Source organism: Chlorocebus sabaeus, chromosome 10 (genome assembly GCF_047675955.1).
Source record: "Chlorocebus sabaeus isolate Y175 chromosome 10, mChlSab1.0.hap1, whole genome shotgun sequence".
NCBI lineage: Eukaryota > Metazoa > Chordata > Mammalia > Primates > Cercopithecidae > Chlorocebus > Chlorocebus sabaeus.
Window position 1 is genome coordinate 53299155 of NC_132913.1, and position 27070 is coordinate 53326224.

General features: G+C 34.7%; 1 protein-coding gene across 1 annotated transcript in view; it reads right to left on the reverse strand.

Moving 5' to 3' along the window:
* Window positions 1–11723: 11723 nt before the first annotated feature.
* Window positions 11724–27070, reverse strand: part of SCN1A (sodium voltage-gated channel alpha subunit 1) — a 147111-nt gene continuing 131764 nt past the window's right edge. Inside the window, exons 23-28 of the mRNA XM_007965230.3 lie at window positions 25342–25623; window positions 22202–22255; window positions 20548–20685; window positions 18527–18631; window positions 16690–16960; window positions 11724–14980 (exon numbers count right to left, since the gene is read on the reverse strand). Coding sequence (XP_007963421.3) covers window positions 13806–14980; window positions 16690–16960; window positions 18527–18631; window positions 20548–20685; window positions 22202–22255; window positions 25342–25623 — 2025 coding nt within the window. The 3' untranslated portion in view covers window positions 11724–13805. The remainder of the gene's footprint in view (window positions 14981–16689; window positions 16961–18526; window positions 18632–20547; window positions 20686–22201; window positions 22256–25341; window positions 25624–27070) is intronic.

Here is a 27070-nt window from a genome sequence, read left to right on the forward strand (position 1 = left end):
GGAACAAGGGGAGGGAAAGCATTAGGACAAATACCTAAGGCATGCGGGGCTTAAAACCTAGATGATGGGTTGATGGGTGCAGCAAACCACTACGGCACATGCCTGTTAGAATGGCTTTTATAAAAAAGGGAATAATAGATGCTGATGAGATGTGGAGAAAGAACCTTTTATACCATTGGTGGGAATGTAAATCAGTATACCCATTATGGAAAACAGAATGGAAGTTCTTGAAGAAACTACAAATGGAATTACCATATGATTCAGTGATACCACCATTGAGTATATATCCAAAAGAAAGGAAATAAATATATCAAAAAATGTCTCCCACCCTGTTTATTTCAACACTATTTACAATAGCCAAAATATGGAATCAACCTAATTGTCTATCAACAGATGAATGGGTAAAGAAAATGGATCTGGAGATCATCATATTAAGTGAAATAAGTAAAGAACAGAAAGAAATATTGCATGTTCTTACTCATATGTGGGAGCTGAAAAAGTGGGTCTCATGGGGGTTGAGAGTAGATTGGTGGTTACCAGATGCTAGAAGGGTAGGGGGAAGTAGGGCATCAAGAGAGATTGATTCATGAGTACATATGTACAATTAGATAGAAGAAATAAGACCTGGTGTTTGATAGATCAGTAAGTTGACTATAGTTAACATTAATAGAATGTATATTTCAAAATAGCTAAAAAGAAACAATTTGAATGCCCTAGAATAAAGAAAGGTAAACATTTAAGATGATAGATATCTCAGTTATCCTGATTTGGTTATGTAAGTGTAGCAAATTGTTATATGACTAAAATAGTTACAGCTATTATGTATAAAGAAAAAAGATGTGTATCTGAATATGGCAGGCCTTAAAATTCAGTAATTTATTTCCAAATTGTTATTCAGACAGTATCAAAGAGTCTATATTTGTCAGGATAATCTAGAGTTAGGTCCTATTTTAGAGTTTAATTAGAGGCTGAAACGTGAGCTTCCTGATGACAAACACACAGCCTTGAAGGGCAGAGTAGAGGAAAATCACCTTTCGCAGATTTCTATCATCTTCCACAAATTCCTAAGAATTGGACCTCTTCTATAATATTGGTATCCTTTTTCCTCTCATAGTTATTATACCAAAATCACTGTATAGACGGAAGTTATACCTTGTCAGGAGAAACCCTTTGTATATTGTCTTAAAAATCTATAAAATTAATATGAAGTTTACTTGATTCACTAGGTTAATTATGATAATTGTTTTATGCTACTAGAAATAGTTTTTACTCTCTGAAAAATAATGTTTTGAAACGAAAATGAACCTTGAAAGATTTTATCTTTCAAATCCTTCATTTTGTAAATGAGAATTCAATGTTTAGCAAAGTTAAATAATTAGCTCAAGGGGTTAGCAATTTTACTAGATGAACAGTATTTCTGGTTTTCTGAAAGAGTGATTGAGAAACGGTAGCTTAGGAAGTTTGAAAAAGTAAGTAAATTTTTTTTTTTTTTTTCTGAGACGGAGTCTCGCTCAGTCGCCCAGGCTGGAGTGCAGTGACGTGATTTCGGCTCACTGCAAGCTCCGCCTCCCGGGTTCACGCCATTCTCCTGCCTCAGCCTCCCGAGTAGCTGGGACTACAGGCGCCCGGCTAATTTTTTTTTTTTTTTTTTTTTTTTTTTTTTTTGGTATTTTTAGTAGAGACGGGATTTCACCATGTTAGCCAGGATGGTCTCGATCTCCTGACCTCGTGATCCACCCACCTCAGCCTCCCAAAGTGCTGGGATTACAGGCATGAGCCACCGCGCCTGGCCAGTAAATGTTTTTGATCTAGTTTTACATATACTTACAACTCATGAAAAAATATGAACTAAGTTTTACTAGTGTTTATGTTTTGGCTTCTCATTTCCTACTATGTAAATATCATAGTCTTGTTTTGTTACAACAATCAAGACTAATTTCTGTTTCAGAAGTATCTTTTGCAATCTCTTTGAATGTTTTAAAATAAAACCTCTACTGCTAAGATTAACTTATTGTAACTATAATTGTTCACAGATAATTAATGTTTTTTATTAATTCAAATGATAAGAAAGAATTGAGTAACATCAAATGTGCTAATAGTATTTGCCATATGCTATAGGCTGAATGTTTATTGCTAATAGCATTTGCCATATTCTATAGACTGAATGTTTGTATCTCCCCCGAACTCATATATTGAAATCCTAACCTCCCACATGATGGTATCTGAGGGTGGATCTTAGGGAGGTGTTTAGGTATGATAGCAGAGCCCTCATGAGTAAGATTAGTGTCCTTATAAAAGTGCCCAAACATCTCCCTCTCTCCTTCTGTCATGTGCGGACTCAGTAAGAAGACCCTTGTCTACGAACAAGGAAATAGTCCTTCACGAGACATCAGATCTTCTGTGGCCTTGATCACGTACTTCCAGCCTCCAGAACTTTGAGAAATAAATTTCTGTTGTTTTTAAGCCACCCAGTCTATGGTATTTTTCATAGCAATCTGCATGAACTAAGGCAGAAATTGATACCAAAAAGTGGGAGTGCTGGTATAATAAATACCTAAAAATGTGGAAGCGGTATTGGAACTGGGTAATGGTTGGAGGAGACTGGAAGAGTTTTAAGGTGCATGCTACAAAAAAGTCTACATTACTGTGAAAGGGGAATGCCATAAAATTCTAAGACATAGCTGACTAGTTTCATACTAAATTTAATACTATTAATGTCTAATGAATTTTATTTTAGAAAATCATAACATATAATAAATAGAAGAAGTTCTGCTGTAATAATGTCATTCCTCATTCTCTTCTTTGAGAGAAATATTCGTAGCTACTTTAACCATTCCCCATAAATCCTATTTTCCACCTTCTTACATATTTATACATTCACAATGTTATAGTTCCTACATTTTGCTCTAGCATTTCACCTGCCTCAGGTTATCAATCAGTATAACTCAATAGACGTTTCCCTTAGGTAGGGCAAATGGCTGCACTTATGACTAAGGCTGATCAAAGGCACAATTTGTTCGCCTTTAGAAATTTTTGTTTTCCATGACTGCAAGAAATACTGCTGAACAAGACATTTCTTCACCATCCTTGATGAAAGATGAACATTAATAATGCAGATAGAAATCAGGCCAAGTAATGTTGAAGAGAAAACAAGGTCCAGTAGCACTACTTCCTTTTAGAAGATAAGAATAAACAAATTTAAAATGGCAAGCTCAATAATTTTACCCTAACAAAAAATGAGGTGAGTACTATATAACCCTTAAATTCTAAAGAGTTTAAAATCAATTTATGTACTCATGTCTTGAAAATATTTATGTATAAACATATCTATACTTATCTATATCTATGTCTCTTTATAGATAATAGGTATGGTATGCACTCTTATGCATGTAACACATGCTCTCTTAAATATGAGTCATATATATCCAATATTACTGTAATATACCAAGGTCAATTTTCATTTGTAAGTTTTGTGATATCTTATTATTTTATGTATCTGATATATAACGGAAGCCCTCTGATATTCTGCATAAGAAAAAAGATTTCAGAGGGGTAAAAATTTTTTTAAATAACCATTTAAAGCAATACTAACATTTAATTCAATTGCCCATTTACTAAATACTTACTAATCATTTTATGTATGCCAAGCACTATAGAAGTTCATTTCTGCCTATCAAGCAGATGGTATGTATTTTCTTGTGACAGAGTAGAAGTAAGGGTGATAAAAGGGAGAAATTTACATTCCAAAATACACGTAATGGTGGATTAGTAACCCTCTGTCTTGATGTGCCTGTAAGAATCCTGGATTGTACCTGTTTTAGCACAGTTATTAATATTGTCCTCTTTCACTCTCAAAAGTGTTTGGGTTTGAGTATTTGGGTACATGTCCAAACCCTCACACTTTTGAATGAATCCCACAGAGATTCATAGGAGAAAAAATTATTTTCCAGTAATAAGAAACAAAGAAGCTGTCTCCGAATCCTGAAGAATGGACTTACTTTCACTGGGTAGAAAGAAAGAAGATATTCAAGGCTTATGTCTCATCATTGCTTGTGTTTTCCCAGTAGCTTCCTAAACTTTGTCCCTGATTTCTGTTTCTTTTGTCTTCTTTGTTTTCAGCAGTTGCTTCTTATTTATTTATTTAATTTATTTATTATTTCCATTGCTTTAGTGGTACAAGTTTTTTTTTGTTGATGCGTGGGTGAATTGTATAGTGATGAAGTCTGAGCTTTTAGTGTAGTGATGTAGTGATGAATAGTGTACATTGTACCCAATAGGTGATGTTTTATTCCTCATCTCCCTCTCCTCCTCCCTACTTCTGAATCTCCAGTGTCCATTATAGCACTCTTTATGCCTTTGCATACCCATGGCTTAGCTCCCACTTGTAAGGGAGAACATGTGGTATTTGGTTTTCTATTCCTGAGTTACTTCACTTAGGATAATGACCTCCAGTTCCATCCTACTGGGTGCAAAAGATGTTTCATTCATTTTTATGGCTGAGTAGTATCCTGCCATAAATACTACTATTTAGTCTTCAAGCTTGTCCTGCCTAACTTTATTGTTTTTGTTCTGTTTTGTTTTGTTTTAGACTTTAGAAGCCTGAAGCCATGACTTTTAGTTTCTGTCCCTAGTGATAAGCAGAAAAGGGAGATGAGGAAGGGACTTTACTGGCCCAAGCAGAAATAGAAACTAAGAACCCATGACTGTATTGTCTACCTTGGACAACCCTGATTTTCTTTATCCACTCTTCAGTTAATGGACACTTATGTAGATTCCATATCTTTGCAATTGTGAACTGGGCTGTGATAAACCTGCAAATGCAGGTGTCTTTCGGATATAATAACTTATTTTCCTTTAAGTAGATACCTAGTAGAGGGATTGCTAGATAGAATGTTAGATCTCTTTTAGTTCTTTGAGAAATCTCCCGTACTGTTTTCCATAGAGGAAACATAAATTGTATATAAATAGTACATAAATTGTACTAATTTATGTTCCCACAACGTATAAGCCTTTCCTTTTCACTGTACCTCACCAACATTTATTGTTTTTTTTACCAATGTCATTTTTCACAGAATTAGAAAAAACAATTATAAAATTCACATTGAATATTTCCTTTGTCTTGAAGTCAAAATCTGCTCTCACTGACTTTCACTTCTTCCACAAATTTCTAAATGAGTCTTCATCACAAGGCCCCCACCCTGCATTTAAAGCCCTTTTTGAACTGAATCTTGCTTGTCTCTCAGTCACTGTCATTGCTCACTTTTCACATTAGCAATAGCGAACTCTTGAAAATGCTCTGAACTGTCCATTTTAGTGTCCAAGGTAGACAATACAGTCATGGGTTCTTAGTTTCTATTTCTGCTTGGGCCAGTAAAGTCCCTTCCTCATCTCCCTTTTCTGCTTATCACTAGGGACAGAAACTATAAGTCATTTTCTCATTTTCATATGTGTCTTTGATTGTCATCATTAGAACAAAGACTTACTTAGTAATTATATGCCTGGAACTGTTGATCTGAAAGCTTTACTTCCGTTAACTCATTTAGTCCTCATAAGAATTATTATTACCATTTTTACAGATGATGAAATTGAGGCAATGAGAGGCTAAGAAACTTTTGTAATATCAGTATAAGCTGACAGTTGAATCCAGGCAATCTGACTCTAGAGCCTGTGGTTTTGGCCATTGGTCTGATATTTTTGCTCTCCTGGCTGTCCTACCCTCCTTATTCTTCAAAACCCAGATCAGAAGTTATCCCATTATAGGCTCGGCATGGTGGCTCACACCTGTAATTCCAGCATTTTGCGGAGCCGAGGCAGGCGGATTACTTGAGTTCAGCAGTTTGAGACCAGCCTGGCCAACATGGTGAAACCCCGTCTCCACCAAAAACACAAAAATTAGCCAGGTGCAGTTGTGGGCGCCTGTAATCTCAGCTACTTGGGAGGCAGGATAATCATTTGAACCTGGGGAGTGGAAGCTGCAGCAAGTCAAGATCACGCCACTGCACTCCAGCCTGGGTGACAGAGGGAAACTCTGTTTAAAAAAAAAAAAAAAGAAAGAAAGAAGTTTTCCTATTATATAACCTTCCCTTGTATCCTCACGTAGCATTACTCATTTGTTCTTCAATATATCCTGTAATTGTATTTATTTATTTTGCTGAATTAGAAAGATAACTTGAACAATAACAGATATGGGGAAAGCAGGTTGACTTCTGGCTAGTTTTGTTGATGGCTGATAGGGATAGACTATAAAGGGACTAGTTTTGGACATATTAAGCTTAAGGTGATACTTGAATATGCAAGTACAAAAGACCAACAAACAGGTGAAGATGCAGCACCAACTCAGCAAAAAGGCTGTTGCTGCACTACAAATCTAAAAGGAGAAAAAAAATGATATGAGTAAATGCAAAGAATCAAAGATATAGGCCGGGCGCAGTGACTTAACACCTGTAATCCCAGTACTTTGGGAGGTGGGGTGGGTGGATCACGAGGTCAGGAGATCGAGACCATCCTGGCCAAAACGGTGAAACCATGTTTCTGTTAAAAAAATACAAAAAAAATTAGCTGGGTGTGATGGTGTGTGCCTGTAGTCCCAGCTACTCGGGAGGCTGAGGCAGGGGTATTGCTTGAACCAGGGAGGTGGAGGTTGCAGTGAGAGGAGGTTGTGCCACTGGACTCCAGCCTGGCGACAGAGTGAGACTCCATCTCAACAACAACAACAACAAAAAGAATCAAAGACGTAGTAAGAGGCCTAGGGTGCTCTAGTTTTATGGAAGACACAGTAAGGTGCAATTTAAAGAGGGAGTTGATGATCATCATCACCATTGAATTCTAAAAAATCTGCCAGATATGATGAAGACTGAATAAAGATCAAATTTAGCTAATTTAGAGTGGTAAAAGTAGGAGCCACGTTTGAGACCATGAAGAAGAGAGAGAAGGTGCTCTGGGAGAGTAAGATTCAGCATTGGGCTGGTATTCGAATTTGAGTCACAATTTATTTCAAACAGTTTGAAGAAGAAAAATAAGACTTGTATCTCAATGCTTTCCAACAAAATGTACACATGCATAATGGCAAATTTAATTAACACAGGGGTAGTCAGTTCATAACAACTTAGAGGAAAAATTAAATTTTTTATAACAATGTATTTTTTCATGATGAATTTATCCTTAAAATTTTTTTTACAAATTTATTTTAGGGACTTTCTGGTCTCCATATCCTCATAAGTTGCATTCTGTGGGGAGAAAACAAACAAAAAACCCATCACAGTGAATAATTGAATTGCTCTGTGGCCATCATGCCTTTCTAAGCAAGCATTGAATATAGGAGGTGTATTTATGATAACCAGAGACAGAGTATGTATAGCTTGGCTCCGTAAGGGTAATGTTCTTGGTTCCTATATCTACCTTTTGTACTTTCCAGCCCTTCCCTCATAATGTTATTGGGAAGATTAACAGCTAGCATAACGTTTTGAAAATCCAAAGTGTTTATACCAACAAGATTATTCACAGTCAAATTTTCTCATGAATATCACTGAGACCTATTATTTATTTTAATTTTAACCAAGAGTAAAGGTAATGAATATAGAGCTCTGGTTTTAGAAACCAACCTTTAAAAATAATGAGATAGTAACACAGTGAATAAAGATGCATCAGGGTTGAGCAAAGTTATTTTTTAAGGTTAGAAAAACTGATTTTGAAAATGCAAAGGCAGACACAAGATCAGTCAAGAGGGAAAGAATAAAGATACAAGAGAAGTAGAACAAGTCATGGAGCAAAGTATCTGAAAATGTAGAAATGAATGGGAAAACCTAATCTCTGAAAAGATATAAAAGGACAGATGGAAGGAAGGAAGGAAGGAAGGAAGGAAGGAAGGAAGGAAGGAAGGAAGGAAGGAAGGAAGGAAGGAGAGGGGGGAAGGAAAGGAGAGAGGGAGAAAGGGAAAAAGGAGGGGAAGTAAAGTAAGAAAAACTAAGGAAGGAAAGAGGAAGAGAATGGAAGGAAAGAAAAGGGAAGGGAAGGGAAGGAAAAGGGAAGGGAAAAGGGACTTAGATAGTTTTCACTGGATAGGAAAGAAACTGAGTAAGTTTATAATGATGTATTCTTGTTTCTTGCTGAGGTGAGGGGCTGAGTTTTCCGCAAATATGAGGAGTGTTCTAAGGGAATGATAAAGGACTCGAGCCATTGAGTAAAATCGATTGATATTGCAAATTATCCACTTGTGATTTTAAGAATTTCTTGATGATGCAACTTTCCCATCTATTCTTGATTGTCTAGAGTATTTTCCTCCTCTAGTGCCTTTGCTGCCACACTGATTAAATCAATATTGATTGACAACCTCAGTGGGATATTTCCACGTGCCAGGAAGAATAGTACTATCAGCTGTACCCAATTCATGGTGATTTAGAAACACATTTATTTTCTTATATAATAAGAAATTCCAGTGCACACATGAAGAATATGCAATTGCCAGACATATTTGCTGTCTTTAGTGTGACAAGTTTATATAGTTTGAGTGTCTGGGTTTTGTGATACAGATATACAAACATACAAACTTATGCAGTAGAGTTGTCTATCCCAATGGTTACTAGACTTCTGGATTTCATGCACCAGTAAAATACAAATGGGAGGACTGACACCAGGTTGCCAATTTTACACTTGGCCAAATAAAATATTAAAACAAACAACTCATTATCACGTATTCTCACCATCATTTCAAAAGAACATTTAAACATTAAATGATATTAGTCTTTAGAAAACAATCTAAAAGACACAATTTTAGAATAAAGGTCTTTAACTTGGATATGTTCAGTTTTATAAATATTTATGGCATTATTCTTAATTTTCTGGCTTAACTATAGACATGTGAAAACTTTGTCATAGGGGTGCTGCTCTGTGGAGCTGTGTTTGGAATTACTCTTTACACCCACAGTGTCTGGTCCCCAGCTTAGACAGCAAAGCACCACCTTCTGTTATTGTATAGACAGAATCACCAGAGTGTCTATCACAATTCTCCAAATCAGATCTATTTAGCATCAAATACTGGGGCCTTAACCACTATGCCACAGATCTTTTCTAAAATATTCTTATTTTAATTAAACAGTGACTATTATGAAGAACAAGGAAGGTAATCATTTCATGACTTTTCAGGAAGATTACTGCTAGGAAATGAGAATAGTAGTTAAAAAACCAGTATACATTGAATTAATTGCAAACAGTAGATCTAATTTTGAAGGTAGAAATTATAAAGTCCAGGGCATACAAAATATGATAGTGTGAACACGCAGACATAGGCACTTCAATAACACACGGCCAAAAAAAATCCTCCCCTTTCTAAAGACACACAGACATCTATACTTTTATCTATTTCTGTTTACATACATACATATATATATACATGTAACTCATTTTTCTTTGAACTGATTCAAGAATGAGTTGCAGACATTGTTGCATTCACCCCTAAATATTTTAGCATGCATTTTCAGAGAATAAGAACGTTTTCTATTTTCATGGAATAGGCACACTAGTCTTAACAAAATTGGGAAAATTAGCACTATTATAATACTAATAACTAGTAAATAGTCCATATTCAAATGTATTCAGCTTTCCCAGTAGTATTATTTATCTGTTTTTTTAAATTTGATATTCCATCCAGAATTGTGTTTAGTTGTCATAGTTCTTTGACCTCATGGAATTCTTTAGCCTTTCTTTGTCTTTCATGACATTGACATTTTTAAAGAGTTCAGTCCAGTTATTTTATAGTGTGTCCTCAATTTGGTTTTCCTTCTGGTTAGATTATGGTTAGAAGTAATGTGGCCCTTTCAGTATATTTTATCAGGAGGCACATAGTATCAGTTGGTCTCATAATTGATGATATCTTTGAAGGTATTGTCTGCTGTGTTTCTCCGAAGTATATTTTCTTCTTTTTAAATTTTTTATTTAATAGAGAAGAGATACTTTAAGATGATGTAAATATCCTATTCCTCATCAAACTTTCACCCATGTTTTAATACTCATCGATGATTCTTGTATGAATCAATTGTCATTAGGATGATTGCCAAATAGAGATTTTCTAACTCCATTATTTCTTCTACAATTGTTAGTTAACATTCAACTGCAAGAAACAGATTTATATTTTTCCTTATTTATTTACATCAGTATGTATTTGTTGATTCTTATTTTATTCAATGAATTATAATCTTTTACTACCATTTATTTTGATGCTCAACTTGCCCCAGATTTGGTCAGCGGGAAGCCTCTTCTACTTGGTTCCTGCGTCTTACTGACATGACCTCATCATTCTTTGAAGAATAATTACTTTTTAGCACAGAAAATATCATGCCAAATATGTCAAAATGAATGTGGAGATTTATATGATTATGTTTTACCAGTTCTTCTCTTTGTATTTGGAAAGGTAACAGTGAGTAATGGCGTGGATGGGTAGTATAAAAATTCTGCGGAGTTTATCCTATAATTCTTACCTATCTTAGTTGGAAATGGGAATTTTTTTCAGCTACTAATATATCAGAATTAATTGAGGTGTTGTTTTAGGATTGTGATGTTATGAAGAGGCAAAGTCATTCCACTGTACAAGGATGGGAAAAGCACTTTTCATTACTGTCCCTTTTCTGGTTGAGGCTATATTCCCTCTTCTGGCTTCACCTGATGACAAGGGAAGGCTTCTCATTCCTCAGAAATTTAGATAGATTTATTTAGACTGTTAATTTTACTATCTGGACCACCTGAGTAACCTTTCCATGATATCTGTGAATTCTGCACTGGACTTCATTGTGGTTGCCCCAGTTACTATTTTTCTTTATCTGCAAAAGTTAACAAGATTAAGACCCCGAGCTGAAGCAAGGCACATCTTTGCTTCCTGCTGACTTTCATGAGCTATTGAATCACCTTGTATCAGCCAGGCAGGAGACAGATGGCATGCTGAAATGAGGCATATAGAAGAATTTCATGAAGGGGACATTTACAAAGATATCAGCAATGTTAGGAGAAAGCTACAAGTAATTCAAAAGCACTCTCAATGCAGCAGTAGACCTGAAGGAGCAAGGGGAGGGGTGATTACCAGACCCCAGAGAAAGCAGCTTCAGTTGTATGAGGGGCAGTCTGATTGGAGTATGACTTTTAGGGGAGGAATGAGTCCAGTGTCAACCCAGGGCAACCCAGCAAAGAAGGAATTGGAGAAGAAATATTCCTATGTCAATCTTCTCTCTCTGGTGCTTTCCCACTGGTGCTTCTTATTGGCCAAACCAATTGGGAGCTCAAAGGTAGGATAGCCCATTGATACAGTGTGTAGAAGTCACCCTTCTGGGACACAGAGAATGATACAGAAGCATAGAGAGTGGCTCTGGAGGAGCAAACACAGTATTCTACACACATGGCAACTCTAAATTTTTAAATATGATTTAAAGATTTATTTTCATAGCTCAAGTGGTCATCCACCATCACTCTGGCTCCCATACTTCTCTTCCTCCTGGAATCACTAGCTATCCTCTGACACCAGTTCTTCCCCCTAACAGAGAACACACCTGCTGCTTATAATTCTGGGAGGTCATTACCCCTTACCCCCAGTGACATATCTACCCTAGGTTTTCTTGTCAACCTGGGCATGCCTCTGTGTGTGTGTGTGTGTGTGTGCTCCCCTTCTCCCCCAATTTGTAATGTAAAAAATCTCCATATCATTATAATATTCTGTTAACAAAAAGTGACTGGGCAAACAATAAAATAAAAAATGTAATCTTTATTAGTTTTGCACATTTTAAATGTTGGTTAGCATTATTTAGCATAATAGTAGCATTTTCCAGCATGCAGTTCACGAATACAATTTATCTAAGTAGTTTTAAGAAAAAGAGGAGCCTATGGTTTGCTTCTGTAAGAAACACAAAATGTCCTGATGTAATTGACTATATAAGTTGACTACTCTGTTTTTGTGGAAAAAAAAATTATGAAGCCCACATTATGTTTAGAACAATCTAGAGTAGCATTATTCCAAAGAAATGAAAACATAAACCAAAGTCAGAAAAAAAGAACAAAAATAAAATAAGCACTACCTTCAATTCAGTTAGTACAGGTACTACCAGAAGTACAAATAAAATTTTAAACCCTTTTGCAATTGCAAAGCATAATTTGGATATGAGTCGTGAACCTATTTTGCTCCTTAAAATTGTGAAATAATCTAAAATTAGCAAATGTAATTTAAAAAGCAGAAATCTACAACTCCCCAGTCTTGTTTTCACATCTTATTTAGCAAATTTCTTTCGTGAAAAAGTACTATGGACAGAAAGTAAGAAAAGTGATTGTGATATCAACCTGAAGATAATTTCCTCTTCATATTTATGTACATAATGCTGAAAAATAAAATGACTTTTTACAGTATTTATATTTGCTTGTAAAATTCTAAACACATTTTTAACAGGTTAAGCAGTGTGTTTTTTTAAACGTGTCTGTACAGTCTGGCTATATACCATATGTTATCCACTTAAAATGTAAAAATAACCAAAAAGCTGTTAAAGTGCTGCAAACTATTGCTTAATGACTTAAATAAATGAGATCTGTTGAACAATTTCCTTGACTTTACCACTGACATATGGTTTCTCATAAATAAGATTCTGAGCAGGGAGAGAAACCAGATACAGCAGCACGGTAATATAAACATGCATTGATAGCATCCAAACTATCTATAAATGGTACAGAGTACATTTTATTACCTGTGTAAAGCTTGCACTCTACATTTCTTGTGGTACATATTTGATGCAATAAATACTGTGCTTAGGTCATTATTTTTTTGCTCAAACGTGCACCACAGGGCAAAATGACTATTTACATAATAAATAGCATTTCATTAACATATACAGTGTCAACCTTGCTGAGAGCCAAAGATGGCTAAACAAAGTGCAGGATAAAGCAGAAATTTATAAAGAGTTATTTTGGTCAATTCAGTCTTCTGGCGGTGGAGGGTGAGGGGCAATATTCACTATTCAGGTTTTTTTTTTTTTTTAATACAACAAAAAGAAACATAACATTTATGACTCCAGACATTTGAATGAAGTTTGCACCTGCTAAGATTTACTGGCCTACCCGCAAACTATCTACTTGGTCTAGGGGCTGGATTTCGCAAAACAAGATCAACAAAGCACCTCCACTTATCACCCAATTACCCTCCCAGAAATATGGTGAAATTTAAGAACTTGTGTTTCTTGTGACTTTTTCTCATGCATGATCTCAAGTGCAGCATGCCCTCATGCAAACCACGACTTTGTGTAGCTGGGAGGGCCATGTGGTTGCCATACCCCCAGGTGGCATACCTGTTATAGAGGTCCTTAGCCTATTTCTCAACAGAAACTTCGTTTACAAAAATAGTCACATATAATAAACACATGGATTAACAAAAAGATGAATCCACTAACAGATTCCGTAAAAATGTGACAAATGTGGCAGTTGAAATGCAAACAGTGGATACAATTACTATACTAAAGTGTTTCATGTTAAACAACCCCAAAATTATAGGTTTGCACCCCTTGAAACTGGTCCCTACAGTCTGACTAGCCATTGTGTATCTTATCTTCAGCAGTGTCAGCTGGTAGTGAGAACAGTAACCTCCTGTCAAGGTCATCTCCCCTTTACACAGAGTCACAGTTTACTGACAAGGGGTCACTGTCTTATTGTAGGCACTGACCTTAAGGAGATTTGTGTAAAAACAGTCAGTTTGGCATTGACCTCCTAAAGGAGTCCTGTTGATAAAAATACATCACCTTCACAGGCTGTAAACAATTTGTCACCCAATTATTTTTATTTGTTTTCATTTATTTCCCTTTGGCTTTTTCATCTTTGCCTTCTTGCTCATGTTTTTCCACAATTGGCTTTGTCACCCGGTCATAGGAAGGTGGACAAGCTGCAGTGGACATGGTCAGATCAGTTTTTTCTGTAATAGAGTTTTCATTTATTCTGTCAATTATCATGTCTTCTTTTATAAGATTAGCTCCACCTTTGATTTTGTTTTTATTGTATGTAAAGGAAGCTTGTTTTACAGTTCGCTTTAAAAGGTGGCGTCTGTAAGCACGCTGAATAATAACAGCAGATACTTCTTCTTGTTTTCGTTTTAAAGTAGTAGTGATTGGTTGATAGGAGACCTTGGAAGGATTGGAAGCCATGAATCGCTCTTCCATCTGTATTCGTAGAGCATCCATCTCTCCACTCTCTCCTAGAACCCGCTTTGTAAAAGCAAATAAGATATCAAGACAGTGGATCCGGTCACCACTCACCATGGGCAAATCCATGGCAATGAGCTGGAGTTTGTTTGGTTGTGGCAGATTGAGAGGCGGTTCAAGCGCAGCTGCAAACTGAGATAATTTTTCAAATTCCATGAACTGAGTTGCATCGGGATCAAACTTCTCCCAAACCTCATAGAACATCTCAAAGTCATCCTCACTCAGAGGCTCTGCACTTTCTTCAGTAGCAACACTGAAGTTCTCCAGGATGACCGCGATGTACATGTTCACCACAACCAGGAAGGATATGATGATGTAACTGACAAAAAAGAAAATTCCAACAGATGGGTTCCCGCAATCTCCCTTAACTGAGCTTCCAGGGTTAACTTTATTAGGGTCACAGTCGGGTGGCTTACTGTTGAGAATGGGTGCTAGCAATCCATCCCAGCCAGCAGAGGTTGTAATTTGGAACAGGCAGATCATGCTGTTGCCAAAGGTCTCAAAGTTGAACATGTCATCGATCCCAACTTCCCTCTTAACATAGGCAAAGTTAGACATCCCAAAGATGGCGTAGATGAACATGACCAGGAAAAGCAGGAGGCCGATGTTAAACAATGCAGGAAGGGACATCATCAAAGCAAAGAGCAGCGTGCGGATCCCCTTTGCTCCTTTGATCAGACGTAGGATTCGGCCAATCCTGGCAAGACGGATCACTCGGAACAGGGTAGGGGACACGAAATACTTTTCTATCAGCTCGGCGAGAAACATACCTAGAATAAACAATGAGAATACCAACCAGTGAAGAAATCAGGCGTTAAAAATAAACATATGTTTCTTCTAAAGCTCCAAGGTAAAGTTCAGAGTCCTGAACTCAGTTATATTATCTTAAATATGGCAGCTATATAATATATATATACAATTGCATATTATATATTATAAATAAATCTTAATTTTGAAATTCAGCAATAATTTCAACTATAAGGATTACAGTACTTTTTTTTTATCTTTAAGAGATGTTTATAAACTACTTTTAGTTTACATAAAGTACCAATTCAGAATTTAGAAAGAAAATAAGTTAAAAATGCACATTTGAACAGTAGCGGCCCAACAGTATAGGTACAAGTTTATATGTATACAGTGACTTTTTCTGAAATTGCCATATTCTAAATTCTCTATTTACTCCTTTTCCATCTGAAAGTATTGGTAGCTTTTGATGCTACTTTCACCTCCCCATGATATTGGCACTTACTTAAGTTCCACTCTAATATTTTTATATACTTATGTATGTTCTGGTGCATTTCTAAAAGGATCCCAGGTTGATGCTCTTTTTAGTCTCCTGTACTTAATGTTGTATTTCAATTCTTTTTGATCTCCTGTACCTAACACTGTAATCTCAGTCTTCTTATTTTAACCTTCTCTCTCCATTTGCTTTTTAAATAAAAACTGTATTTGTAAAGTTAAAAAGAAGAGCTCAAGAAACTACATGCCTTCAAGTTTAAATGCCTCATTCTGAAAAGACGAAGTGTAAGAGTGTGTGTGTGTGTGTGTGTGTGTAAGAGAGAGAGAAGGAGATGTGTAGGAATACACCTTTATACCTTAGCCACACTAGTTATAACCAAGGATTATAATTAGTGGGAATCAAAGGCTATATACAATGAGTTGGATATAAGGCCAGTTTCTTCAGAGAAGGGAGTGGCATGAAAATCTGTCCAACAGAGGTGCCTTGTTTTGAATAGCAAAATATTGAACCAGTCATATCATCCTATTTAGGGAAGAATGAATAGTTTAGGCCCACAGACAGATGCTTTTCACTTTACTAGAGCTTTAGTTGTGTCTAATGAAATGAGCTATTGCTCATGAGGCTAGTTATATGTTCCAGGCTTTGAAGTATAGTACTAATGATGTCCCATGTCATCGTATTTCCCTTGTGCATCATTATTATAAACCCATTTTTAAGGTAGTCTAGAAAATCTCTACATGACACTCGTAAAGAACCTACTATATGCATTTGCTAATAATGTTTCGTCCTTGTCTTTATTCTCTTTTTACGCAATACTTTTCCTTATCTTGAAACTACTTTCCACTAATATCTATATGCTAGTGACTCCATGTCTATTATCTAAAGCAATTTTCCTGAGTACCAGACTACATTTCTAGTCTTGTTAATGGAACCATCTAGATACTGTATTGGTTCTTCAATCTCAACATGTCAAAAACATTTTTATCTTACTTAATAGCACAGGTCTAGTTCAAATGACTACATTTACACTAAGTATAATTATTCTAAATGGATAGAATAAGAAACAATACTGACTACAGTAGGAGACATTATGTTAAAAAACCAAACACATCTGGATAAAATGTATCAAAATATTTACAGTGATTATCTCTGATTGCTGGGATGATCTTGAATCTAATCTTGATTGTTTCAACTTTCACTTCTATTTAACTGAGTTTAAGAACTTTAAATATTTCTTACCTACAATGGAGAGAATGACAACCACAAAATCAAAAATATTCCAGCCAATGGTAAAGTAATAATGGCGTAGAGAGATGAGCTTCAGTACACACTCTCCAGTAAACAGCACAATGAACACCAGATTGATTCGTGACAAAATGGTAGTCACATATTCACTCTGGTCATCTGTTTCCACCATCATTGTGACCATGTTAAGACAGATGAGAATCATGATGCTTATGTCAAAAACTTGTCTGGTTACGAAGTCAAAGACCATTCCTTGAAATTTGTTCTGTAGAGAAATAGAAATGCTTTTAGCAATAAAGGAGTTTTCTCATGTGCGTTAGCATCAAGTACTTTCTGCATTAATTGACTTTCTAGTTTCTTGCAAAGTAGTCATTGACCCTGATTTTTGTAAGAATGATTTATAGCATATTAATTGTTAAAATTTAGTTATTTAAATTGCCATTTACTAATGAGCATTTCTCAGAATAACAGTCCCTTGTCCAAAGAGGGTTTCTGATTAAAAAAAAAAAAAACAAAACAGAACACTCGATACTGTATATTTCTTCCAGAGGTATGCAATGCATATCAACATTTTAAGATTATGAGAAGGTAAGAAACCCATTTAATTTCTTTTCAAGACTTTCCAATGATCAGCAGGACCATACATCCATTTTAAAATATAGTACTACTAATATTTCACTTGTATTCTGAAATAATTGTTAAAGAGAATTTGGAATTTCCAGGACACATCTATAACGTTATGCATTTAAATACCACATCAATATTCATATTCTTCTACCAAATAGCCTTGGCTAACATTGTCAGACACAGAATGCTGAACCTGCACAAGGATAATGGGACCAGAATGACATTTCTTATATGTTTATGTCAAAAAAATTCATGTTCTTTGTCATTGATCTGTGATTCTGCTTCCCAGTTCTGCCACTGCTGGTCACTGAACGTCATCCGCAGGCTTATTTCTTTGGGCCACTGAGGAATTCTGAGGGCATTTTCTCACATATTTTTCCTACAAATTGTTGGTTCTTTTCTACTTTCAGTGCTAATTTTAACAGAGAAAGTACATATTTCTCATCACTCTCAGGAAGGCAATATTCAGTCATCACAATATGAATATTTGCTAGTATTTTTTCCTTGACGCACCCTAGGAGTTACTGAAACCTCTCAGATCATCATCATAAACATCTTTAGAGTGTGGGATAATAGCTCTCCATTTTAATAGCAGTTTGTTTGTTTCATCATGGAAGCATGAGTATTGTTATTTATCATCATAAACTGTAATTACTGACCCTGACTTCTGCAGACATTAGTAATATCTAACTCTGTAGCCATATATATGAGTAGTAGATACTGGAATTCTTTCCTCCTTTAAAACACTTAGTATCTCTAGTGAAAAATAAAATAGAAGTAAGGTGCTATTTCACTCAACACTTCATCCATTTCTTAAAATATTAGAAAATTGCATTTCTTATAGTCCCATCCAAAGGTTTACTTCTTTCCCTGATATTACTTGGCAACCGTTCTTGAGTTGTGTGATTAACTTTCTCTTGTGCATATCACATTGTCTATCTGTCCATTGGCCAATTAATATGGATTCTAATGGTATGCTTCTAAATCTCTTGAAGTCAAGGGTGCATCTTCTATTTTTTCTTGTTCTTTTTGGTGTTTAATTTTTGTTGTTGTTACCATTACCATAAAAGATACAAACTAATGATGCTCTAAAAGTGAAAGAAATTTTTTCTACTGGAAATGTTAGCTACTTTCTTTTTTTGTGAGACAACCATGCAAGTTTTTGTTTTTATATTTTCCCCCCATATCATTAGGTATTTCTTACTCCTGGTCGAGGAATAGGCTTTTGCGGTTTTTTTGATCCTAATTTTTTCATTGCATTATAGTATTTCTTCTGTTCTTCTGTCATAAAGATGTCTTGACCTCCAAAGTATAGAAAAGAAAAATCAAACTGGTTAAAACTGTGTCCTTTTGCACATATTTTTTCAATGTTAAAATAGAAAATGGAGGCTTAAAAAAATGCAAAATTCAACTGATTAGCATAATTATGTCTGTGATTCAAAATGTGAAAAATTGAAAGTTCTCTTTAGGTATGATAATAATATCTAATTCCTTAAATAATTCAAAATTGACTTTATTATTATTTTCTTATGAAGACAAACCCCCAAATCTCAAAAAGGTTAAGTATTTTATCCAAGACCATATACTTAGTGAATGGTGAAATTTGGTTCACTGAGATAATAAATACTTGGTACCTTATACTATACATACTACCTTTATGATGTTAAAGGTAATAATTTTCTTATTTAAATGTAGCAAAGAGTTAGAGTATGTATACTGCAAGATGGTTTGGAGATACTCATTAAAAAAGTCACTCCAACTCTGTCAAGAATTGGAGCAAAGGGATAAAAAGAAAACTGGATGAGTGAGTGAGAGATTTAGGGGATAAATCAGAGCTCATAGCATAGTAAGTATGGGACAGACTAGTAGGGATAGAAGATTGGAACACTGGCAAGTAAGTGAAATGGAGTAGCCTGATATTGACTACAGAATACTACTAGTAATAAGAAAAGGGAATTGAGGGGAGAATGTTCTGTAGTGAAAGAAAGCACTCATTATACAAAAAGCAAACATACTGAGCAAGTGAGATGAAGCAACAGTACATAAAGGAAGAAACACAAATGGCCAACAAGCATTTAAGAACATGTTCAAATGTAATAAAATACATAAAAGTCATAACAATTAAGGTGTTAAAGTCATAAAAATTAAAATTAAATAGTTTTCACCTATTAAATACCAAGTATTCAAAAACAAAGAGAATGTTTGGTGACAGTGAGGGAATAGTAGCATGGGTGCTCATACACTGTTATTGGGAGTTTGAGTAGATATATTACTCTGGGGGAGTAAAATACTTCATTGTGGGAATTTATTCTAAGGAAATAATTAAAGCCTTATTTTCTCTCTCTCTCTCTTTTTTTTTGTACGAAGACTTTCAACAAGGTACTATTTAAATCATTAAAGATTAAAAACAATCTAAGTTATCAACCTACTAGGGAATGAATAAGTAAATTATGATAATGTATTATGAAGACTTAACAAAACGAGAAAATACTGATGTTAAGTCAAAAGTGGAATTTATAATTATAGATAAAAATTAAAACAATAAGTATGTATAGAAATAGTCTGAACAGAAAAACAAAATGTGAATGGCAGCAGTTACTTCCAAGTGAAGATATTTATTTACTTTCCATATGTTCTATAATGTACATAGGTAACTGGGACAATCAAATGAGCCTTATAAATGATAAATAATAAAGAGTCGTACAATTCAAGACTGAAAGGGATAGCTTATAATTAAATATCTTGGAGAAAGAAGTGGGAATATATAAAAGAAATCAATGAAAGAAAAAAGCATAAAAATAAACACTAGAAGAAGCTTACATCCGGTTTCCTAATTTCAAAAAATTAGTTGGAAAATATATTTTCAAGGGGGAGTGGGTAGTTATACGGATAAAATAACAAGTTGTTTTTGGGAAAGGGGCATGTTAGGTTGCTTTCTAGTTTTATTCTAATTATTATTATATTTAAGACAGAAAATGTTTCTTGATAATGAATAAAAGGAGAAAAACTTTATGAACCTATGCACAAGAGTGTGGAACACAGTTATTCTTTGCTTTCTATAGCTGGAAATATATGGATAGTGAATGACAGAGGGAGAGGAAGGAAAAATCAGTTATAATATATACTCCCATTTGGTTTCTAAATTCAAGTATGCATTTGGCAGAGAAAACACTTCAAGGAATAATTTTCTATCTCAGTGGGAGAGAAAATATTAGAAATACTTATCTTCTTTTTCTGCTGGTTGAAATTATCTATGATGACACCAATGAACAGGTTCAAGGTGAAGAAGGACCCAAAGATGATGAAAATAACAAAGTAAAGATACATGTACAGACTTTCTTCATACTTAGGCTGAAGTTCCACCTACCAAAGGAGATTATTTTGTAAAATATTACCATACATTTTAGTGCTGGAAATATCATTTGTGCTTTTTCATAACAATAGAAAAAAATTATTCTTACTATTATGTCAGCATTTTTTTTTTTCTGAATCAACTACCTCTAAAAACGTCCCTGAAATTAGCCTTTAGGGATGTTTTCATGTGAAAAAATGTGGCTACTATGACATTCTAAAATCTATTTTTATAACTATAAATACAAATACTATTCTTCCATTTGAACAGTAATGTGCTAAATTTACAAGCTTTTAAGGTACTGAATTTTAGTAATTTTAAAATTATTAATAAAAAATTTTAAAACTATAAATATCCATAGGCTAGGTTTTGAAACAATCATTCCTGTATGCATGAAATAATGTAGCAAATAAGAAATGAGTTGTTCATTCAGATGTTTGGCACTATACACTAATTTTTCAGATTAAGTAGACATAAATGGACAGTTCATTTTATAAATCCTCAGTTGATTATTTAATTTCTAGATTGTGCTTATAACAAATGGGCTATTACTTATAATTTAGTAATGGACTGAAAAAGTCACTACAATATTTTAACAGATTCCTGTCCTTCTAAAGGCAACAAAGTTAAAAGCCAACTAAACACACAAAACAAAATATAAGTGACAAAGTGAAATAAAACAACTCTGGAGGTTATCAAAATGATATTCAACATAAAACTAAAGCTATTTGAAATGCACTTCAAGAAAGATAACACCAAACTATCAGGTTGAAGACTGCAGGGACAAAGGTTATTCTTTATGATGATAAACTAAACAGATGAGACTTCAGAATAGAAAGATGAAGGTTGATAGAAAATACTACGTCTTGCAAAGTTTTGAAGAGCAAAGTTGGAATGAGTGTGAATTTCAGTTTAGGTCATAGAGCCTTAAAGAGGCTGAAATCAAATAAAATAGGTTTATACTTTGGTGATATACACTCAAAGGAATCTGTTGGCCACAGAAATGATTGCAACATCAGTCAATTTATGGAGGCTAAAAATCATATAAAAGCATTCTTTTATTTGGTTTAAAATATGATTATTTGAAAGAAATCAACACAGTAATCTAAGACTGACAGAACAATATCCATAAGTTTTCATGCTGTCTAATATGGAGGGTGACTATACATTTCAACTAATGATAGAAATCATATATTTCTTCAAATTTGGCCCTGTACACTACAATTACTACTAATTATATAATGTGTGGATAAATAGGAAACAAAATAGAAAATATTTAAAAGAAAAATATTTGTTAGTTACTAAATATATGAATTTCTTACTTTGGTTTTCAAAATAATGCACGTGTTGAATTATCTTAGTAAGATCTTTCTGATAAACACTGCTGTGCTTGAATACTTACCTGTCACACTTTTTCCCAAATATTTTAAATTAAGATAGAATCATTTCATTTGGTTATATTTTATCTGATTAATTTTACCACCTGGTCAATATTGTAAAAAGACTTAGAATACAAGGAATACTTACATTTCTGGAATCAACTGCTGCATACATTATATCCATCCATCCTTTAAATGTGGCCTATTAAGAAGGACATGCATGTTTTACTTTGGAGTAAAAAATAATTTAGACCTGATGTTTAATAAATATTCTTACTGATATAATTTTCAAAAGGGAATATTTTTGAAAGACATTTCAAAACAAATTTTACATAGATTTTGGACCAAGACAGTATGTTAGTAAGGCTTTTCATTTCTAGAACACATATTGAACAAAATGACCATTTGATATATCCTCCCGTTTGATAACCAATTCACAAGTACTTTTCAATTCTTTAGAGTTCATGGTATCATGATATTTAAAGCAGTATTAAAATTTGCTGGAGCACTTTTAGGAGGTCTTACAAATGCGAACACGTGTCAATAGCTCTATCAGGCTAATAATTACAACTTAGATCTAAGGATCATCTGCTAAAATTTATCTGCAGGGTGATCAAAGTGATTGAAAATTTAAGATTTCTTTTTATTATAACAATGTAAGGATAGTACCAGGATACATAAAGGCAGGGTTGCAACTATCTTTTTAAGAATTTTGGAGCAAAACATTTAGAAATAATCCCATATTCTATTTTCTTTCCGAAATTCTTGAAGATAATAATATGAATAAGAAATGTGAACAATAGTACAGCAGACACTTGGCACTCACAGGATGAAGGATACTCAGGCTAACAACTTACAGTAATTTGTTACTTGTCCTAGGGCATGAATTTTGAGTCCTGTGGGCCTAAAAGGATTATTCCTTAGCTAGTGAGGGAGGCTAGCAAAGCTTTAGCATCTGCATCACAATATATCTTTGTTTTGATAACACTAACCCTTGTGAAGTGGTGGATATCATGAGACAAAAGCTAAGCAAGGGTGTGGGTGACAGCAGTGAAAAGAAAGTAATGATTCTTAGCTAGAAAGTACAAGGCTTTTGTACATGAAAAGAGAGATGTGTTAAATATGTCAGTGGCTTAGGTCAATGATAGAACAAGTTCATTACACACTTGGCATAGAAACAGAAAAAAGTGATTCAAGGGGCCATTTCAATGACTTACTAATCAATAGAAAGGTGATGCTATAAAAGCCAAATGTGAAGCAGTATTTTAGAGGGTTTTTTTTTTTTTTTTGGTAGCAGAATTTATTTAATAGCTTTGTACAGGACTATCACTATATTTTCAAAATTGCTTACATTTTAAAGGATTGCTTAAAATTTTTAATATTTCTTTCCTCAAATTTATGGAGGAAGTGGTTGCTTTAGTGATATTTACAAGTGTGGTTATTAGTTAAGGGTTACAATAAATGCCCAAATAAATGTCATCATGTGTTGACAATTTTTAAAGAAAACATTCTTGCCAGACTTTTTTAACTTTTATTTTTATTTGTCTTTAGATACAGGGTCTCACTATGTTGCCCCCACTGGTCTAGATCTCCTGGCCTCAAGCAATCCTCCAGTTTTGGCCTCCTAAAGAGCTGGGATTACAGGCATGAGCCAACATGCCCCACCCGTTCTTGCCAGATTTTTAAAATCTCTATTTTAATTGCATGAATATTCCGAGTAGGTCAAAAATGTTAAGAAGATAAATAAGAATTTCCAACGAAAAGGTGGGAAGAATTTGTAAAGTAATCATAGTAGACACCTCTGGAAGAGCTGCAAAAGGGTTTTGACTAGTGTTGGTTTGTTTGCTTAGTCAGTCTTCCGGCTGAACAGTTGAAATCATAACCTTGCCGGGAGCGGTGGCTCAAGCCTGTAATCCTAGCACTTTGGGAGGTCGAGGCGGGCAGATCACGAGCTCAGGAGATCGAGAACATCCTGGCTAACACGGTGAAACCCCGTCTCTACTAAAAAATACAAAATACTAGCCAGGCGAGGTGGCGGGCGCCTGTAGTCCCGGGCGAGGTGGCGGGCACCTGTATTCCCAGCTACTCGGGAGGCTGAGGCAGGAGAATGGCGTAAACCCGGGAGGCGGAGCTTGCAGTGAGCTGAGATCCGGCCACTGCACTCCAGCCTGGGCGGCAGAGAGAGACTCCGTCTCAAAAAAAAAAAGAAAAAAAAAAAGAAATCATAACCATAGTGAGCAAAAATTGATTTCTGCCCTAAAGACACTGCAAGGGAAGAAAGAAATTGTACAGTCTTTTTTTTTTAAGCTGAATTTTCAAATAATCTGGACTCTTATTTTATTCCCTGCTTTGTTGTGGTGCTGCTGCAGCTAGAAGCAGAATCAAATGAAAATGTTAAAAGGGCTACCTTTTTAAATATAAAGTATAAGCTATTTTTCTTGGATACCCAGTCTTAGAGACCCAATAGTGAAAACATTAATATTTAGGATAAAATAGACTTAAATAATGGTGCTGAAAGGTCATTTGAGATAAGATAACAGCTGCTTGTGCTTCATTTTTGTTTCTAGTTGCTTTCAGGTATTATTTCCACTTCACTATGGGGACCTAATTCTCTCTCTCTCTCTCTCTTTTTTTTGTTTTAGATGGAGTTTCGCTCTTTGTTGCCCAGGCTGGAGTGCAGTGGCACAATCTTGGCTCACCGCAATCTCCGCCTCCTGGGTTCAAGTGATTCTCCTGTCTCAGCCTCCTGAGTAGCTGGGATTACAAGTGCCCACCAACACATTTGGATCTAATTCTAAAACCTGAATGTCATTCCGCAAACGTTGATTGAAATAATAGACTTCAGCAGCAGTTAATCCCTACGAATTAATTACAGTCCAATTAGGTGTATTAAGTATATGTGTTTTGGAAGATGATCTATCTGTTAAGTGTATTCTGTTTTGGTAGCTGATCAGTGAAACAAGGCTTCTAATCACAATAAAAATGGCAAAGTTACTGATTTATTTATTAACTTGTTTATATAGAAAGAAAGAGCAATATAGAAACAAAGAAAATACAAGAAAAAGACAAAGAGGTCTTTGTTTGGCCTGGTCACTACTGCCTATATCTGCAGTCCTCACATGTAATAATGTTTTCACCCATCTGGGCTCATAAACTTGTACTAACAAACTGAAATTTTTTAAATAGAAAGAAATACATACTTTTTCTTAGGTACTAAATAATAGATGTGTGTAATTATTTTATTATTCCAAACAATAAAAATATTCAGAGAAAATAGTGTTCACTTACAACTTGAAGCAAAGAGAGATACCCAAATCCTACATTATCAAAGTTTACTTTCACATTTTTCCATCGAGCAGTCTCATTTCTTTCTATTAGTTTTAGGCAATCAGTATGATTATTCACGTCTTCGATGTCAAACCTGTCACCAGTTGTGGTGTTAATACAGTGGTAGAATTTGCCAGCAAACAAATTTACGCCCATGATGCTGAAAATTAGCCAGAATATAAGACAAACCAGAAGCACATTCATGATGGATGGAATTGCTCCTAAAAGGGCATTCACAACCACCTAATACACAAATGGAAAAAAAGAAAAGTCAGAATTCTTATCTGTTAATAAAGAAAAAAAAAATTCCCCTAGTAATCTCTGGCCTTTCCATTTTTTTTTTCTATCAAGGCTATTTATTCTAGGATATTTAAAAGCAAGGTTTAAAAAATTCTTAAAATACATTTTTTTTTCTTAAGCAATACACTTAGGAAAACAACTATAGGCAATATAACCAAGAAATGAAACAAAAATGTTTTTTAAAAAAAGGGAGGGAGAAGCATTAAAAGGTTAAAGGAAAAGCAAAATCGGAGGAACTTGCTGCCAGATGAAGTTAGAATTGTGTTGTTTATCAGAAAAAAGAAAAGTTAAAAAGCCTATGTAGAAGTTTAACTTATTTTAAAAAGGCAATATATTAAAGAACAAAACTAAAACATTTGGACCTGAGTTGATTTGACCAATATATTTTTTAAATAACTTAAAAATTCAGATAATGAATATAAAAAATTATTAAATACCTAATATAATTGTCTTTAATTATTCATGCATTGCTATGACTAATAATTTTTGCATAAGAAGCAAGACAATTTGCATTATGTATTTCATTAGATCATCACATCGTTTATTTCAAGCTCCAGTCATGTCAGTTGTTTCATTTACTGAGTTTAATTCAAAAAACTTATTTCAAATGAAACATAATAGAAATCATTCCTTAGAAAAATAAGAAAAAGAGGGATGCTATACATAGTTCTCAAATCTGATGTGATCACATGAAGCTCTGTGTTCAATTATTATCTATTTTTTTTTTTCTATAGAAGGATGTTTTCCCCCTCTTTATTTCTGGACCACTAGTTAAAAATCTGAGTGTTCACGTTTGACAACAACATAGGGGTGGCTTCCTTACTTTCTCCTCCATCCCTCCCACTGGAGCTGCACAGGAGTGGCTAAGAGGGAAGGTAAAAACAGACCCTAAAATGCTTGTAAGGGGCAGCTGCCTCAAACTTGGACATTAATAGCTGTGTTTAATTCCACCTATGTGCTTGTATTATTCCTGTCAACCTGATCCAAAGGAAGGAGTCATCAAAACATCTTCTATTTGCCATTTGACGCCAGTGTATTTTTAGAACTATTTTTTAACTGCCTGTCTGTAAACAAAAATACATGAGCCAATTTCTTACACTTCTGAGCCCTGTTTAAAGTCTGTGAAGAACTCTAGGTCTTCTGGGGAATATAAAACAGTGTGATAAGTGGGCCAAAGAAAATAAGAATACCAGTAATGACAAAGATGGAGGGGATGAGTATGAAAAATTAATTTGGTTGAGTTATCCAGGCAGAACCAAATGATGTGGCCTATGCAACCTACCAAGCTGACAGGTGACACTTTGCCATATCTCCTCTGACTATCTGTATTAATACAATGGGCTTCATACATTCTTGTTTTATGATTTATTTTAAATGAATAGACGGAATT